This window comes from Monopterus albus, unplaced genomic scaffold, assembly GCF_001952655.1.
Source record: "Monopterus albus unplaced genomic scaffold, M_albus_1.0 scaffold199.1, whole genome shotgun sequence".
Classification (NCBI taxonomy): Eukaryota; Metazoa; Chordata; class Actinopteri; order Synbranchiformes; family Synbranchidae; genus Monopterus; species Monopterus albus.
In genome coordinates, this window is record NW_018128079.1 from 501,352 (window position 1) to 517,983 (window position 16,632).

At 41.6% G+C, this 16,632-nt stretch overlaps 1 protein-coding gene across 1 annotated transcript in view; it reads right to left on the reverse strand.

Annotated features, from left to right (window-relative positions):
- Positions 1-15,729, reverse strand: part of LOC109970454 (serine/threonine-protein kinase TAO1-like) — a 17,911-nt gene extending 2,182 nt beyond the window's left edge. The window contains 21 exon segments of the mRNA XM_020618015.1: positions 1-2; positions 5-59; positions 421-633; positions 750-989; positions 1,071-1,190; positions 1,415-1,498; positions 1,756-1,884; positions 2,025-2,261; positions 2,542-2,676; positions 3,737-3,943; positions 4,209-4,376; positions 5,019-5,100; positions 5,315-5,408; positions 5,834-5,925; positions 6,228-6,341; positions 6,435-6,531; positions 6,655-6,700; positions 6,805-6,906; positions 7,404-7,475; positions 7,949-8,202; positions 15,132-15,729. The exon segment at positions 1-2 is cut by the window's left edge and continues 129 nt beyond it. Coding sequence (XP_020473671.1) covers positions 1-2; positions 5-59; positions 421-633; positions 750-989; positions 1,071-1,190; positions 1,415-1,498; positions 1,756-1,884; positions 2,025-2,261; positions 2,542-2,676; positions 3,737-3,943; positions 4,209-4,376; positions 5,019-5,100; positions 5,315-5,408; positions 5,834-5,925; positions 6,228-6,341; positions 6,435-6,531; positions 6,655-6,700; positions 6,805-6,906; positions 7,404-7,475; positions 7,949-8,080 — 2,421 coding nt within the window. The 5' untranslated portion in view covers positions 8,081-8,202; positions 15,132-15,729.
- Between the last annotated feature and the right edge of the window lie 903 nt (positions 15,730-16,632).

Consider the following 16,632-nt stretch of genomic DNA (forward strand, 5'->3'; position numbering starts at 1 on the left):
TGCTGAAGCTGCATCCTTAGGACCTGACATTCCCCCTCTTGAGCTTCATCTAACCGCAGCTGAGGGCAACAAGTGAAAAAGAAAGAGACAAAGACAGAAGAAAAGAGATCTCTCAGGAAGCCAAAAATGAACAACTCGTCTTCAACCTTCACAACTGACCATATCAACTGACACAATATTCCTTCATTTCAAGTAGAATGATCATAGTAATATTTAACAGCACTGATGTAGGAACTGACAACAAACAAGAAATGATGAATTACATAAGAAAAGCATGTTTAAATACAGTCTTCCTAATTCAGGGACTTCTGACTGTTGGAGACACATGAAAGGAATCAAAACAAAACTAGACGATGCTTAGCCATAAATAAAGCTGAGACGTACGACTACCTGAGGAGAATTTATGGCTCAGCTACTCACAGCCTGTGTGGAGAGCATTTCGTTAATGGAGTGGTCGTACTGCTCGGCCAGGATAGCCAGCTTCCTGGTCTGCTCCTCCTTCATCCTCTTGAGCACAGCCTTGTGGTCAGACTTGGGCGTGGTCTCCAGCAGATGGTTCCTGAGGGCCTTGTACTGCCTAGTCTGAGTTTTACAAGTCTCCTGGAACTGCTTCTTAATCTGAAGCTCCTTGGACTGAGAAAAGAAAAGCAATGAGAATACTGAGTGAGGTGCTTGTGTGTGGTTTGTCATCGGCTCAGTAACTGATCAACATCTAAAGGCAAAACAAAACTCGCCATCAGTCTATGTACCTTGAGGCTCTTGGGCTGCTGTCGGACCTCCATGACATGCTTGCGCCTCAGTTCCCTCTCCCTCCTCTTGTTGTATTCCAGCTGGTTGGTGAGCTCTGTCTGGTGCTGGGTCCGGATCAGTTCTGCCCGTGCCTTCTGGATCGTCCCCAGGTGCCTGAACTCCAGCTCTTGCATCGACTCGTGATGCCTGAGCAGCATGGCGTGCTCCAGGTCTTTCTGTGTCTGCCGTTTGTTCAGCTCCTGAATAAAAAGAAGAAAACGTAGAGTGAGAGCTGTCAAATGATCAAGCTACGGCTGCTTCTCTCTCGTGTGTTTAAGTACCTCTCTAGCCAGATCCTGCTCCACATTGTGTCTGGCAATGAGGATTCGGCGTTTGAAGCGCCGACACTCCAGCTCCAAGTACTGCCTCTGTCTTCTCAGCAGGTTGGCCTCCTCCTCTGCCTGATAATTGACACACTGCAGCATTACAGTTGTGTACTATATACCTTACACTTCACCAATACTGAAACTGAGACACTTGAAAGCTGAAGATGGCTTGGCAACTTAGCTTTTAGGGCATGGACAAACTAAGTAGGACCAGAACTGCTTGGTACTTGGATAAGAGATGTGTTTAGTGACAGCGCAAATCCATTTGCATGTTTGTGTACATTTTTTCCGATCCTTACCTGGAAGTGTTGGATGTTCTCTTTCTGCTTGGACAGCCACTCCTGCTTCTCTTTCTTGGGAGTCGACTGGTTCTCGCTGAGTTCCTGTCAGACAGGTGTACAAATACAGGTGGTATTTAGTTTATTTCAGTGCTGGGGCACTGCTGTGACTAGGAATGAGCAATGAGACGATGCCATCATCCCATAATTCACTGAACAGCTGATATCTGGGTTTTGGAATGACTGTGATCCAAAACAAGACACCAAAAAAAGCCCAAGACCGTATTTATTTACTTATGTTATTTTTAAGCTGAAAACAGCTCCTCGGGCTCTGGTGGAGATGTTTGCAGTTCAAGTGTCACCTCTTTGAGCTGCTCTTTGCGTAGTTTATATTCTCGCTTCTGTGACTCCAGGAAGCTGCTGAGCTCCTTCTTCTGCTGCACCTGGATGTGCTGCTGGAACTTCTTCTCATCATTGGCAAATGTCTTCAGCTAAACCAAACACAAATACTGAGTCAGAGTCAAAAAGGCTCTTGCTTCAGTTGCAGAAATATGCCTTCGCAACAATATATTTTTCTTCTGAATTAATATACTGGTTGTGTATTTTTCTTCAATTGTCTGTGTCTGCTTACATCTTTCTCCAGGGCTGCCTGGTGTTTTTTGAGCAGCTTCTCCATCTCCTGGGTGAAGTTGTTTCTCTGACTCTCCAGCTCTTTGTCCAGCCTCAGCCTGTGCTCATCCATCTCTCCTTTCAGCTTGTTCTCCAAGGCCATTAGGTGTTTCTGATGTTGCCGTCTCATGCGTTTGTATCCTGACATTTGCTCCCGCAGCTCTGAGTCCTGTTCATGTTCCTGCATCTCACGGGTCACCTGCAAGATGTGGATGCAGCAAAGAAAGAGCACAGTCCATTTAGACTCAGATTATTTTAACAGTACAATAAAATATAGAAATTTGACTTGTTGCCTGGATAGAGGCATAAACACATTTTACTGTGTAATGTGTAGGAATAATAGCAATGCTGAAAAGGTTTGTTAAATGTAGAACATGTCTACTTATCTCAATGTTCATCTGCCTGTCCCCTTCTGTTACACAGGCACGAATAAATAAAAAGATTAAGTGAGATGCACAGAAGAATAAGTGTGTTCTCACGAGTGACGCTGTGCGTATGGTAGCAAAGTGCTCTCTGTTGCGATAGTGCTTCCTTGGGGCCTGAGCTGGTGTTGCCTGAGGCTCGGAGGGTTGACTGCTGGCTGCTTGCTCCCCAGAGAAACTCTCCTCTTCTTCCTGAAGACACAAGGCAGCAGCATTAATAGGTTATTTTGTTAAAGTAATTAACAGTGCACATACAAAACAAAAAAAAAAAAAAACAACTTTGGAGCATAGGAAGGTTTGGGAGGGAGTGAGAACGAGAACCAGACAGAAGACAATCGGAAACACATGTACAACACTATAGAAATACTAGGAATAAAAGTCTCATTCCTCTAAGACTCCGTGTACCAGACCTGCTGACTCCCCATCTACCTTGACTCAACATCCTACCAGAATTTAGTTGGACAAAGACTCTCAACAAGGTGCATCACTGTTTATGAAGGTATACATCACTCAAAACTGTTTTTAATCCACCCTCCTATCAAATGTGTTTCTGGTCACTTAAGTCCTTTTGATAAAGGATGAAATGACTGAGTATATTGCGTTCATACACAAATTCCTCTCATGTACAGACTGATAAAAAGTGAGCAATGTACAGAAAACAGCAATTACATGATGCATGTATCCTAACATTTGTTCTGAATGTGAATGATTACTTAAGAAAAATCAATCAATGTCACTTGTAGTTTATAAAGCAAAAATGCCAGACATTCACTGGTCTTAAGTTCTTAAATGTGACAATTTGCTTCTTTTCTCAGGTTTGTATCATGAAGTTAAGCTTTGGTTTTGGGTATATATAGACATCAATTAAAGGGGCTGTCCAGCAACCTCGTATTAAAGTTATATAAAGTTGAGAAACTTGCAAGAAACATAAAAAAAGAATCATTAACACTGACACAGCAGAGGCTGAGATATGCCGACTTTTACTTGCCTTGTATAGAACAAGCTCCAAAACAAATACATCCTACGGTTCCCATAATGCAACCTTGCCTGAATGATATGTGATGTTTTTGATTCTGGTACAAATTGATGATGTAGCTTGAGTAATTTCTTCAGACTAGCCACCAGAGCCACAGAAAGGATTATTAAAAACTGAATTTCATGAGCAAAATCAGTGGACTTCCCCTTTAGATCATTAGTGAAAACACTCCCACATACTTCCTCTAAACAGGTCTGCGTCTCTCACTTTACCCACCGGTTTAATGTGTATGACAGAGCTGTTGGACATGACTGTATGGTCTCCCTCCATCAGGTCCAGCTCACTGCGGCTGTCCTGGGCCCCTTCATTCAGACTGTTGACAGAGCTGCTCTGGGAGCTGGCGCTGATGGACATGCTGGGGATGGACTGATTACTGCCGACACTGTTCACTGTTCCTGTCCGCCCTCCGCCTGGTTCCAGCTCCTGGAGACGGAGCAGAAAGAGCACAGACAGAGACAGCAAGGGAGAGACGAAGAGGCACAGAGGGAACACGAGAAAGAACAAGAGACCCAGAGGGGCACAGACAGACATGCATACAGACCAGTACCTGCTCAGTTAGAGTTTCTTCACAGTACAATGCCAAGAAAAGGGCACATTTATTTATGTGCTAAAACAAACAAACAAAAAAAACATACTGTGTTCTAGCTGTGTGCTTTAGTTTGATTTTGACATACAAATAACCACACACCTCATCTCCATCCTGGGCTTCTGTTGTGGGTCCGTTGTGAGCCTCCTGAAGGAGGATCTTCTTCATTTTGCGGTACTGCAGGTTGTCTAGCTCTCGCACTGCATCCTTGGTCCTCTGAATAAGATCCATCAGCACGGACTCTGGGCGGTCACGCTGCAGAAATGCATGCTGGAGGGGAGGGTGACAGGAAGGAAAAGACAGACGCAGAAGAAAAAGAGACAACAAGAGGAGAAGAACATTAAAATAGTTCATTACTGAAGCGTTTGTTTTTAATAAACAGGTTTCTGAGTGGCCATTGTGAGATGTTTGCTAGAAGGAAAAGCTGGGCCAAAGGTCCATTAGAAGAGAATTTGACTGAGAGCAGTGAACAAGGACAATGAAACAGGTTAATTCTGTTTAGGCAAGTGCAGTTTTGGAAGTTAACATTTAAAAACAGAAAGACACAGAGCAACGCTTTCATACCCTAAGGATAAGTTTCATTAGCAATAAAGAGTTCATTAGTGGCCTAAATGACAGCTACTCAGTTACTTAATGATTAATATAGAAGTCACATCTCTGCAGTACTTACATTTGTGTTCTTTGTTAGTTTTTTGTGTGTGTTTTGTTAGTTTTTTGTGTGTGTGTGCATGTTCTGGTTGTGTACACCTGTGTGAATCTGAAAGTAGAAGATTAGTGGATCTAAACAGACACTTATGAGGGACCCAACAGAATGCTAACAGAGGGAGATTTATCACCATAGGGCTTGATAATCCTCCATCTGAACACACCGACCCTGCTCTTGGTTTCTGTGCAGCATGTGCCTGTACTTACACCCAGCATGTCGTCAGAATGTGGTCTGTCCTGGGGGATTTTCTGAAGGCAAGAATCGACAAAGTTTCTAAAATAATCTGACCTGGAACAAAGATGACAAGACAGAGGGTCAAAACAAACCCTACGTTCACACAGGCAGCAGTGTGACAGGTTTTGGTCTAATCCATTCAGTTTCCTGCAGTTTAAATAACTAGCTTCTGCACAAGCTCCACAGTACCCTCTAATGTTTACTTTACATCTCGTTGCTGTGATTAGAAGCAGACACCAATACATTTTGTGTGTGTGTGGCACCTTACCATTCACTAGACTGCAGTGTGGGGCTCTCATTCTGCGCTATGTGGTATAAGGCACTCATTGCATTCATGTTAAACAAGGGAGGCTTCCTCTCCGCTGAAACACAAAAAAATAACAGTTGGTGTATATTAACTGTTTACACTGCAGGTATATTCACATACTATAGTTGATCTTGCAGGTGAAAATGATTTTGCTTTATGAACTAAACTGTAGGCCTGGGTTACTGCTGAGTTTATAAATATCACTGATTTAACTAAAACCTTAAAGTCAATCACCAGCTAACAGACAATAGTATCCAAGTATTTAACCGCATTGTATTCAAAGACCTGTTAATTTGGCAATTATGGCTGATCCTGTGTTAACGACACATGGTAAGGTTTGGATCACTGACTGTGTATTTAAGTATACATAGTACTAGGTTTATAAAAGGCAAAAAACAACAACAAAAAAAAAAAAAAAAAAAAAAACTTTCTGCTACAACTACATTTTCACAGAAACAATATACACACACAATTACTTACCCAATTCTATACAGGTGATCCCTAAGGACCAGACATCCACCTTCCCGTCATACTGGCCCTCGTCCATAGCTAGAATCACCTCAGGGGCCATCCTGGTTGAAGGGGGGAGAGAATGATCATATACATTCAGCTAAATTAACAATGCATTTAATGACTCAGCCAAGTCTCTGCAGTATAAACAACAAAAAAGCACCCTCCTCCTGAAGATGATGATGCAATCCTGAGCATACACTGTCCCCAACAATCACAGTAGTAAAGCATTTGATTAAGTCAGCAGGCAGCATTTTACTTGCGTGTATATGCAAATGGGGCAAATACATTTATACAGTCAACATTTAGCACATGCACAAAAAGACCAAACAGCCCCCTTTCAATTCTTTTAATTGTAACATACCAATATGGCGTTCCAACAAAGGAGTTAGCAGGTGAGGCAATGGAGGCAGAGCCAAAGTCTGCCAGTTTGACCTGTCCAGGCTCAGTCAGCAGAATGTTACCTGCCTTCACATCCCTGAGGGAGACAACGAGTTAGATGGGAGAGATATGACAGCGAGCAAGCAGGTTTACAGATGCTTCTTAAAACAAACAAACAAAAATCCCTCACCTGTGGATCATATTGTGGGAATGAAGGTAGGCCAGCCCCTGCAGAGCACCATGCGTAATGGCAGCGATCTCTACTTCTTGTAAAGGTTTTTTATGAACTGAATGAGGAGAAACATTTTGAATAGGAATCAACATCAGCTGATGAAGAAGACAGCAGACCTACAACTCATCATTTTTTGAAGGGTGAGAACTTTGACACACACACATAAAAGCCTCCTCACCTTCAAGCAGATCAGAGGCTGAGCCGAGACAGTATTCCATCACCAGCTAGACACAAGAAATTAAGTTAATAACAATGTATAGAAACATATACACCCATACATACCTTGCAAGATATCTTCTCATTCTGTTGATGTAAGCAGGTGACTTACCCATGCTGTGTGCTCACGGAGGTAACAGCCTTTGTACTCTATACTGTTGGGGTGCTGGATCCTCTGGAGAAACTTCACCTCCTTTATTATGTCCTGCCATTTCTGTTGGGAGAACAAGGGCCTTAATGTGCATGTATGTGTGCAGAAGACTGAGATAGGTGTAAATAAAAGCGAGAAAAATTAGTAATGATAACCAGTATTAATTCTAAAGCCTGCTGTAGTTATGTGACCTTCAACAATCTGAATTCACTTTATGAAACCAAAATTCTAGATGAGTAGTTCACCCGCTCTGCTACAATGATTTGAAATGTATTGGAGGTGCACAGATACATACATTTACAAAACTAAATATTTTACTTTAAAAGACTAGTTTCAGCTACAAATTCCACACAAAGTAGCTGATAATTAAAAATAAAATAAAATAAATAAAAACAATCCATGCGAGCGTTTCATACAAGCCACTAAGTTTCACACTGTGACCTGACCACAAGCACAAACGCAGTTAACAGTGAGTGATTTGAAGTATAATACATCTTGTACAGCGTCTATTGTCAAGATCTGAACTATTATTATTACGTAAAATTAATTGCCCGTCTCACCTCATTAGACTGTTTGCCACTGTAGGACATCTTTTTAATTGCCACCACATCATTTGTGCGCACATCCCGTGCCTGAGAAACACAATGTGCATTATCAATACACATTTCAACTGTAACAGACAGGACATCTATTGCAATGCATTTTTTTTTCCTCATCAAGCATGTGGTCTTTCAAGACCTCTTCTGCTTTCTTTTTTACCAGACTACATGCAGACTTGAAGAATAAAAGTCAGTGCAGACAGCCAGGGTGAGTCACATCACACAGTGTACCTTGGTGCTACTAAACCCCATCACAGGCTGGTAAAAATAACTTTGTACAAATCGTCCCTGGTTATTGAGAAGCAAACAGCTTCACGTTTTATAATTGAGACAAACTGGCACACTGCAAGCTCACTGATGTATTGAAATAATATGTGCCAAATAAATGTGGCACAGACAGGACGGTTTCCCTGTATCCTTGACTACCATCTCAAATTTCTGTTAACAGAGTAGTTCAGGTGCATTTCTGTTTTGGATGAGTCAGTGTGAAAGTATAGTTGCCATACAAAGTAGACAGCGCCAAAACTGCCATGGCCAATCTCTCGGAGGTCTGAGAAAAGCTTCTCTGGGTCTTCTTTGAAGAAAAGCTCAGCCACCTCTGGATCCTTCAGGCTCCCTGCCCTTACAGAAGAGGGCATCCTGGTTAATGTAGTCCCTTATTACCCACACAAAGGGGATGGGACTATCTGGGTGCTATGACAAAGCAGCTGAAGATTCATCTGCAGTAATGGATGGGCCTAGGGAACCAGCACATGTGCTCCTAAATGGACAGAAGGGAAACAAAAAGAAAAAGACATGTTAATGAGGACAAGATGAAACACCCTGATACTGCACACTGTGAAGAAGAGTCTTGTCACTCAGTGAGAAAAGCTACTAGCCAGAAAGGAGAGGAGGAAACCCCAGCTCAAATTTGATGTTGGAACAAATCATGTCACTTTTTATCAAAGTCTGCTCCTCATTCGATCCAACCACAACACAAAGATACAGTGGGGAACAAGGCAAAAACAGCCTTTAAAAATGCACTGCAAGAATGCAGGGCTCCAGTACAACAACTTACATTGGCCAGAAGCAGCCTATGATTTTTACTCCAGTGATTTCATGTGTTAAAGTAAAAATTTTGGCCACATCCAAACATCTTTTAAAAAGGTGCATGGCACTTCTGAAGTTACTCTGTATTGTGCATGAGATAATTTTAATCTGGGAGTCAAGAAATACAACAAATGTAATCTTAGCCATTGCTGTGGGCATGTAGAGTAGATTTCTGTGACAGCTTCACTCAGTCAAGGTGACTCCTGATGAAGGCTACAAGCTGAAATGTACTGGTTAAACAATAAACTTGTTCTCTACACAGCAAGTGTTGCTCAAGTTTTAGTTTCTTCAGAAATGTCTGCTGCTCCTGGCATACTTTAAACCCAGTGATTTTAGCCACTGGTCACACCTTTATGTACTGACCCCAATATAATTTACTAACTGCAGAGTCATCACAAGTGCATCACCTCAGATTGCTTCAGTAATTACTACAGTTCTGTTAGCTACTAGAATGACTGGGCAATGCTAATATTACAGCTCAAACACTGATTTCATGTCGACTGCTATGAGGTGCTCAACAGTAATGATCAATTAGAAGACCAGCAGTCAAATTTTAGCGTGTACTCTAAACTGAATTTATCAGTACTGCTCTCATTAATTGTTGTAACATGCATGTAAGATAAATACTGTGTATGTGCAATGTTATCTTTTGATTTCATGAACTTAAATTAATAATTGTGGCATGTGCAAAAGCTTGGGCTGCCTTGCCAACTGTTGAGCATGTGGTGGTAATATTCTGCTTTGGGGCTGTGTGGCAGCCAGTGTTCTGGATGAAAATGTCATGAAATCAGTCAGGAAGTGAAACTGAAAAGACAGTGGTTTCTACAGCAGGACACTGAACCAAAGCAGACAATCAACTACTTCAAGAAACACAAGCTGAAACTTTTAGAATGGTCCTCACACTCCCCTGAACCGAACACCACTGAACTGCTCTGCCAGTTTACGCATATCCTCGAGTGTATGTGGACACAAAAGGGATGCATGCATTACTACAGTATTCATACTTGTAATTGAGAGTCTGCCTTGTGATTTTACCTTTGTAATTAAGTAATATGATTTTAATTTCAAAGTAAATATAACTGTGTAGCATTAGTGCTTTGTATCACATTAGCCATAACCAAAGCATTCTACTGAGCTGACTAATTTAGTCAGCTAATGCTAGCCGTCCCTGGTAGGCTAGTGGTTAAGGCGCAGCGCTCTCGCCGCTGTGGCCCGGGTTCGAATCAGGGTTGTGGCAGGAAGGGCATCCAGCATAAAACACGTGCCAAATGTCAACATGCGAGTCGTCAGTGTGACCCCTAAACGGGAAAAGCTGAAAGTGACTTTCTAGTCAGCTAATGCTAGCTTCAGCCATTTTGTCTCAACCAGGCATCCGTAGTTTACATCGGTGCTAGGAATCAGGACATGATGGGAGGGGCAAAGGGAGGTTGTAATGGGCTTATGGTGTCAGTTTGTTCTCACTAGACCATATAGGCTGAAAAGAAATTAGGTAGAGTAGCTTTAAGAGCTTTGGTAAAGAGCAACTCCTAGTATGATCAAAAGCCTACCAGCAATATGCAACCTTAAAGAATGACTGCCTATTTTCAACCCTCACATCCATGTCTTATCTTCAGTCAATCTAAAGCTGGCAACAACCCACACCATACCCAAACACTACATGGATTATCATCAGAAACACACTCAATGGTTACACTGCTAGTTTCCTGCTTTTGGCTTATCTGTGAGTTGGCAGCACCACTAACCTACAGTTATCAGTACAGCTTACCACACAGCTAAAGAATTTCATGAGGTTTGACCTGCTGAAAAAGCTGTCCAACTGTTTGAGGACCAAAAAAAGAGTGACACTCTCAACCACTAAAATACACAGCCCTCAAAGACAACACATACACTATCTTAAAGCTTAAAAGTGCTGCTGGTAACAAACTTTTAATAACACAACATATATGCATAAACCATGTCCTCCTATGTTGGATTCTAGTGAACAATCATTCACATTGTGACAAATTTTGTTGTAATGCTTGCATTATTGTTAGATAAAGCATTAAAATGCAAACTGGTAAATGTGTTTAAGCTAAACCAAACTTTCACTTTTAGAGGCAAAAACACCCCTAAATATCAAAGCATAGCAGATGCTTTCTGAAAACCAGACAGTTTGATGCAAACATGCACAAAAATGTGAATAGTCAGGTGCAGGAATGTTTCTCCTACCATAAGTTGGTCATGTGAATGCAGACTTAAGGCAAAGAATTAGCTTACTCTGTAAAGACTACTGTAAAATGGTTCATTTTCTGGCAGAACAATGCTCTTAAATATGCAATATACTGTTTGCATAATATATCATGAATATGCCAGACCTACAGACAATCGAAGAACAAGCAATGAATGCTGGTTTGTGTGACTTTTCCTCCACAGTTACTAGGCTACAAATAAATTGAACATTGCTGAGAAATGAAACTGGACAAATGTACTATGTGCAAACATCACACCAAATATTCAAATTGATGCAGTGAACTGTGCTCCAATGTTAGGCAACATATAAGCGCAATTCTTAACATGAGGCGATTTGACAGGCCAATCAACATTTCACAATAGTGAGAGTCACTCAGGGATCCGCAAACAAAACATCCACACAAATGTGCATGTTTTTACCATTCCAGGCAGGATATAAGAATACATTATTTTTTAAAAGGCAATGTTGTTTCAAGCTGTAATACAAATAAAAAGAGAAATTTGACCTTAGCAGCCAGACCCCTCAGTGACTGTGTGTGAAACTGTTAATGTACTGTACATGACCACGCTAGGTCGCTAATGTTACAAAAACAAACACATTAGCTTCAGATGCTACTGCATCCAGAAGGAAGAACGTCACATCTGAATCAAATCAAAATCCTTCAGCTGCTTTTAACCCTCTCCATTTCAAAAAGTCCCATAAGCCAAACTGATGTTGACCCTGGTTTTTGCTGTCTTTGGCCCATTCTCTCTGTGTAAAAGAACACGGCCTCTTAGGTCGGGCAGCCACTGCTTCAGACTTTTAGCTGCTGACAGGACCTCTAGGGCCGGCTGTTTGAAATGACTATTTGTCATTACACTATTACTTCTAAACTCTGACAAAACTGAAGTCATTGTGCTTGGGCCTGAAAACCTTAGAAATATGCTGTCTAATCATATAGTTACTTTAGATGACATAGCTCTCACCTCCAGTACTACTGTGAGGAACTTTGGAGTCATTTTTGACCAGAATATGTCCTTTAAATCACACATAAACCAAGTCTCTGGAACTGCCTTCTTTCACCTGCGCAATATTGCGAAAATCAGGAGCATCCTGTCTCAAAGTGATGCTGAAAAACTGGTCCATGCATTTGTTACTTCCAGGCTGGACTACTGTAACTCTTTACTATCAGGATGTCCCAATAATTCCCTAAAAAGCCTCCAGCTAATCCAAAATGCTGCAGCCAGAGTACTGGCAGGAACTAGCAAGAGAGATCATATCTCTCCCATATTAGCTTCTCTCCACTGGCTCCCTGTAAAATTCAGAATAGAATTTAAAATCCTTCTCCTAACATACAAAGCCCTTAATGACAAGGCTCCATCGTATCTTAAAGACCTCATAGAGCCTTATCATCCTAACAGAGCACTTCGCTCTCAGAGTGCAGGTTTACTTGTGGTTCCTAGAGTCCACAGAAGTAGAATGGGAGGCAGAGCCTTTAGCTATCAAGCTCCTCTCCTATGGGGCCAACTGCCAGTCTCAGTTCGGGAGGCGGACACCCTCTCTACCTTTAAGATTAGATTTAAGACTTTCCTTTTTGATAAAGCCTATAGTTAGGGCTGGATCAGGTGACCCTGAGCCTTTCCTTAGTTATGCTGCTATAGGCCTAGGCTGCTGGGGGGCCCCATGATGCTCCGAGTCACTCACCTCTCCTCCCCTGTCCTCTCCTCTCTCTCTCTCTCTATGCTTCTATATGCCACCATTGCACATCACTAACTGTGATGCTTCAAACATCCGTCACAGTTGCTTTACATTTTCTGATGTTAACCATCTACAACAACCACATAATATATTTTATGTTGCATCATTAATCAGACTCCAATGTAACACTTTTTACCGCTGATTGTCCCTAGTCTTATTAAGGAGGCTTTTAAACCACTGTTTAAGCAAGGTTTATATCTGCTGATAGCAAAAGCTTCTTTTAATAGCAATATATAACTTTGATCAGTTATTTAAGTGCTAGTGTATATAGTCCTTGAATGATTACTATCCACATAATTGGCTCCAAAAGCAACAATGTTAGGTAGGGTTGTCTCCCAAGTGGGGGGTTGGAGGTTCGAATCATGGTGCCTGCAGTCCACATGTCAAAGTGTCCTTGGGCAAGACACTGAACCTCCAAGTTGCCCCTGATGGATAGAGCCATCAGTGCGAGTTGGTGCCGCAGATGGCTGCCTTGGCTCTGTACCGGAAACAAATTCCTTGTGAGAGTGTGTGTAACATATTTGGCCAAATAAAGGTGATTAGCCTATTATTATCCAAAAGGAACAGTTCAAAAATGATTTGTACTGTTATGCTACTTGAACATGAACAACCCTGATCAGGTTCAGTGAAGCATATAGATTTTAAACTGAAAAAAGAAGTGTGCACTTATATCGGTTCTGAGTTTGAATAAGCCAATTCACTGGGGTTAGGTACTGGATTAGTTATCAGGAAAGAAATTCATCTCTGCTTAGATCATCAACCAAACATTCATTCATTGCACACTAGCATTCTATCCCCCAAGATGGAGAATGCTTGTTCCATGATCCTGCTTCCCAGATCATGACTTCCACCAAGTGGAGGAAGCAAAAGCTCTCTACCAATGTCGGCAACAACATATCCCAACTGTGGTGCTACAGGGATGATAGGTGGTGACAGGAGTGGAAAGGCTGACAGTAAGAGGATTTGACCCAAGTACTAGAAGGATGGATGGATGGATAATTTCATTGATCCTGAGGGAAATTTAGTAGCAAAAGCAATGATTACCAAAATTACAGCACCCAAAGTAAAGAAACGTATAAAAGTGTAATATTAAAACACAAGGAAAAAAGAAAAAAGTGGATCTAGATGTTAGCAAACAGAACAGGCATTACTCCAGTGTCTAATCCATTTTCTCTGGGAGACAGTTAAATCCATTATGCGTTGTAACCATATTCAGCATCCCCTGATATAATACTGACATACAAGAAAACAACTTTGCAAAGGCTTCTCCTGCATCAAAATGTTCACAGTCAATAACAGCTGCGTACCTCTCTCATCAGCAGCTACCCACATGTCCTTGAAAGTAAACGGGAGCTATTCCAGCCTGTGAACGGTCTGTGGTTCTGACAACCATGCAGTGACAAAAATGAACAAAATAATGTGTGTGCAGATCTGCACAAGTTACAAAGAACATAGGAAAAGGGGGACAGGCAGCCTAGCAGAAATGTGCAAAAACAGAGTAAGAGGACAAGTTGTACCTGCCTTTCAGCTCTAGCCCATAGGCTGCATTTATAACAGACAGCCTGTTCATCACGGTCTAAAGACAATGCTCACACTGCAGTGCTTACTTGACAAACACAGACAGAATACTTGGCACATAAAACGCAAAGCATCAAGCTCTGGACATCAGATTTGACAGATCACGCCACAGAGCAATGTCGTGGTTAGATGAATGATACATTTGATATCACAACACGGACGTTTTGTGTGATTTAACCAAATTCAAGGTGTTATGTTAAATCCCTGTGGAGATGACCCACTATGTCATGCGTAAGCTAAGTCAGAGATAAGCCTCGAAGAAGTGTGGCTTGCTGAGTGACAGCCAGTGTTACGCAATATCAACACAGGAGACTGAGGAATGCGACTCACGTCAGTGCACAAAGGAGCCATCAGTGGCCGATGGATGCGAGGTCTGCTTGACAATTGCACGGGCAGACACGCTGGAAAACAATGATTTGCCAGTGTCTCGACTAATGCTGCTTGTAAACACAATGCCAGGACATGTACGTGCGCCAGACACGGAAAGAGGCTTGACCAATGTCACGTACTGTTACATAGCTATCTACTCAGACAGTATGCGATTCATGATGTGCCTTTTTGCAGATGTGCAAACTTCCAAAACAGAAACATCCAGAGTCGAGTTTCCTTTAATATACAGCCACAGTGGACAAAAACAAGGGAGTGGCACAGCTTACAACGATAGTTGCTTAAAGCGGATTAGCAACCTAACGTGGATAGCTAACGCCTCTTTCATTATTTAGCTAGCGGTTACATCAAACCCCACCATTCACAATTTAGCTCGCTGGTCCTGCACCCCTATACACTGGCATTTTATGGCGCTGTGTTACACTGACATTCAAAACAGACATGCTTGTGCTAACAAAGGGCGACTGAAGTTGTCCTGTAAGAAAGGCTAAAACCTGTCGATGAGCCAGACAAGTTGTGACAGCAACTTTTGGTTAGCTGGTGAGTTGAAATCAACCTAGCTGGTTAGCTCGCGGTTAACCTGTGTTGAGATCAAGCTCAGCTGCAGCACATAAGGTTGGAGCACAAATTTACACATCATTAGTCAACGGCAAGGCAAATTGACTTACCTGATCAAAATAAATCCGCACAGGTTGAGAAGTGGAGCGTAAACAGCTGATTAATCCAGTAACCCGGAACACGGCAGAACAAAGTAGCGGATGCTAAATCACAGCCGAAGCGATGCAGTCAGAGAAATCAAAGTCGGAACTCGCTTGCTAATAAGTTAGCTGTGCTAATTCACTAATCTAACGGCACCATTTCCCGACAAAATATAGACGGGCAAAGTGACTTCAAGTCTGGCTAAATTGTTCACTTTAGAAATAGCAGTTTCTGCCATATATGCGGACCAGTCGCAAGAATATTTTGCATCAGCGTGAGGCAGGCTGACCTAGCTAACGAGTGTCAAGCGGCAACTGTCACAACGCAGACAGGCTACTGGCCAACGAGCTAGTTGCTAATGTTAGGCAGCTGCTAGCAAAGTTTCTCTCTTCGATAGGCAGTTCCCTAAAAATGGCGGCGAAGAAAATCAGCTTCCTTCCACCGAGAAAGAATCAAAAATACAGATCGAAAAACAAACACTATCTGCGCTGTAGTCAGCTTAACCTGGAACAAGAGTACACGTGTGACAGTTTTGGAGAATCTTGTTGATGCTTTCCAGATGCTCTGGGTAAATATTGCCCCCCCCCCCCCACAAAAAGGTTGTTTCTACTCCCATCCATCAGCTGTTCGCATGATTGTGTAGCCATACACATAATATGACCGTCTACACAACACGAGTTTTTTAAATTTATTTATTTCCATTTTATATAAGGGAATACCTATGTCTCGGCCACTTCTCCCCCTTTTTAACGTGTCAGCCTTCATGCATTTTCAGTAACTGAGCTCATAACCTGATAACAGTTTCAGTCCTAGTCCGGCCTGTACTATAAATACCCCGTCGTTAAATCGCAGACAATATTAAACCATTTTTAAATTAAACCTAGATAAATAACAGATGTCATGAGGGTTCAACCAACATTTGGCTATCCAAGGACAACGCTGTGCAGCTCATCAGTTCTTGTCCAGAGTGTGATAAAAGTGGTGTATTATATCAAAACACCACAATTTAATCTCAGAGAAAGAAACACTAAGATCCTTTACGTAAGTAAAAGTAGCAGTAGCACAGTATAAAACTACTTGTTGCAAGTAAACGGCCTGCATTCAAAATGTTAAAAGTACAAAAGTAAAATTCCCATAAATAAATTATTGGATTATAAGTATAGATGTATTACTGTGTTCATCATTTTAATGTTGCAGCTGGTACAGGTGGAGCTCATTTTAACTACCTTATTTGCTTATAATTTGTTGAGTAGTTTGCACATTTCCCACAAAAATTAGTACAATTTCATTTTTATACCATTTTGTTTTCTTAACCTGGTTTTGAAAAGTAAAGTTAAAGTAAACATTGCATGTAAATGTAATAATAGGTACAATATTTGTCTCAAAAATGTAGTGAAGTGGAAGTAGCAGAAAATGAAAGATTCCTCACAACTGTACTGAAGTACAGTACTTGAGTAAATGTACCTATTT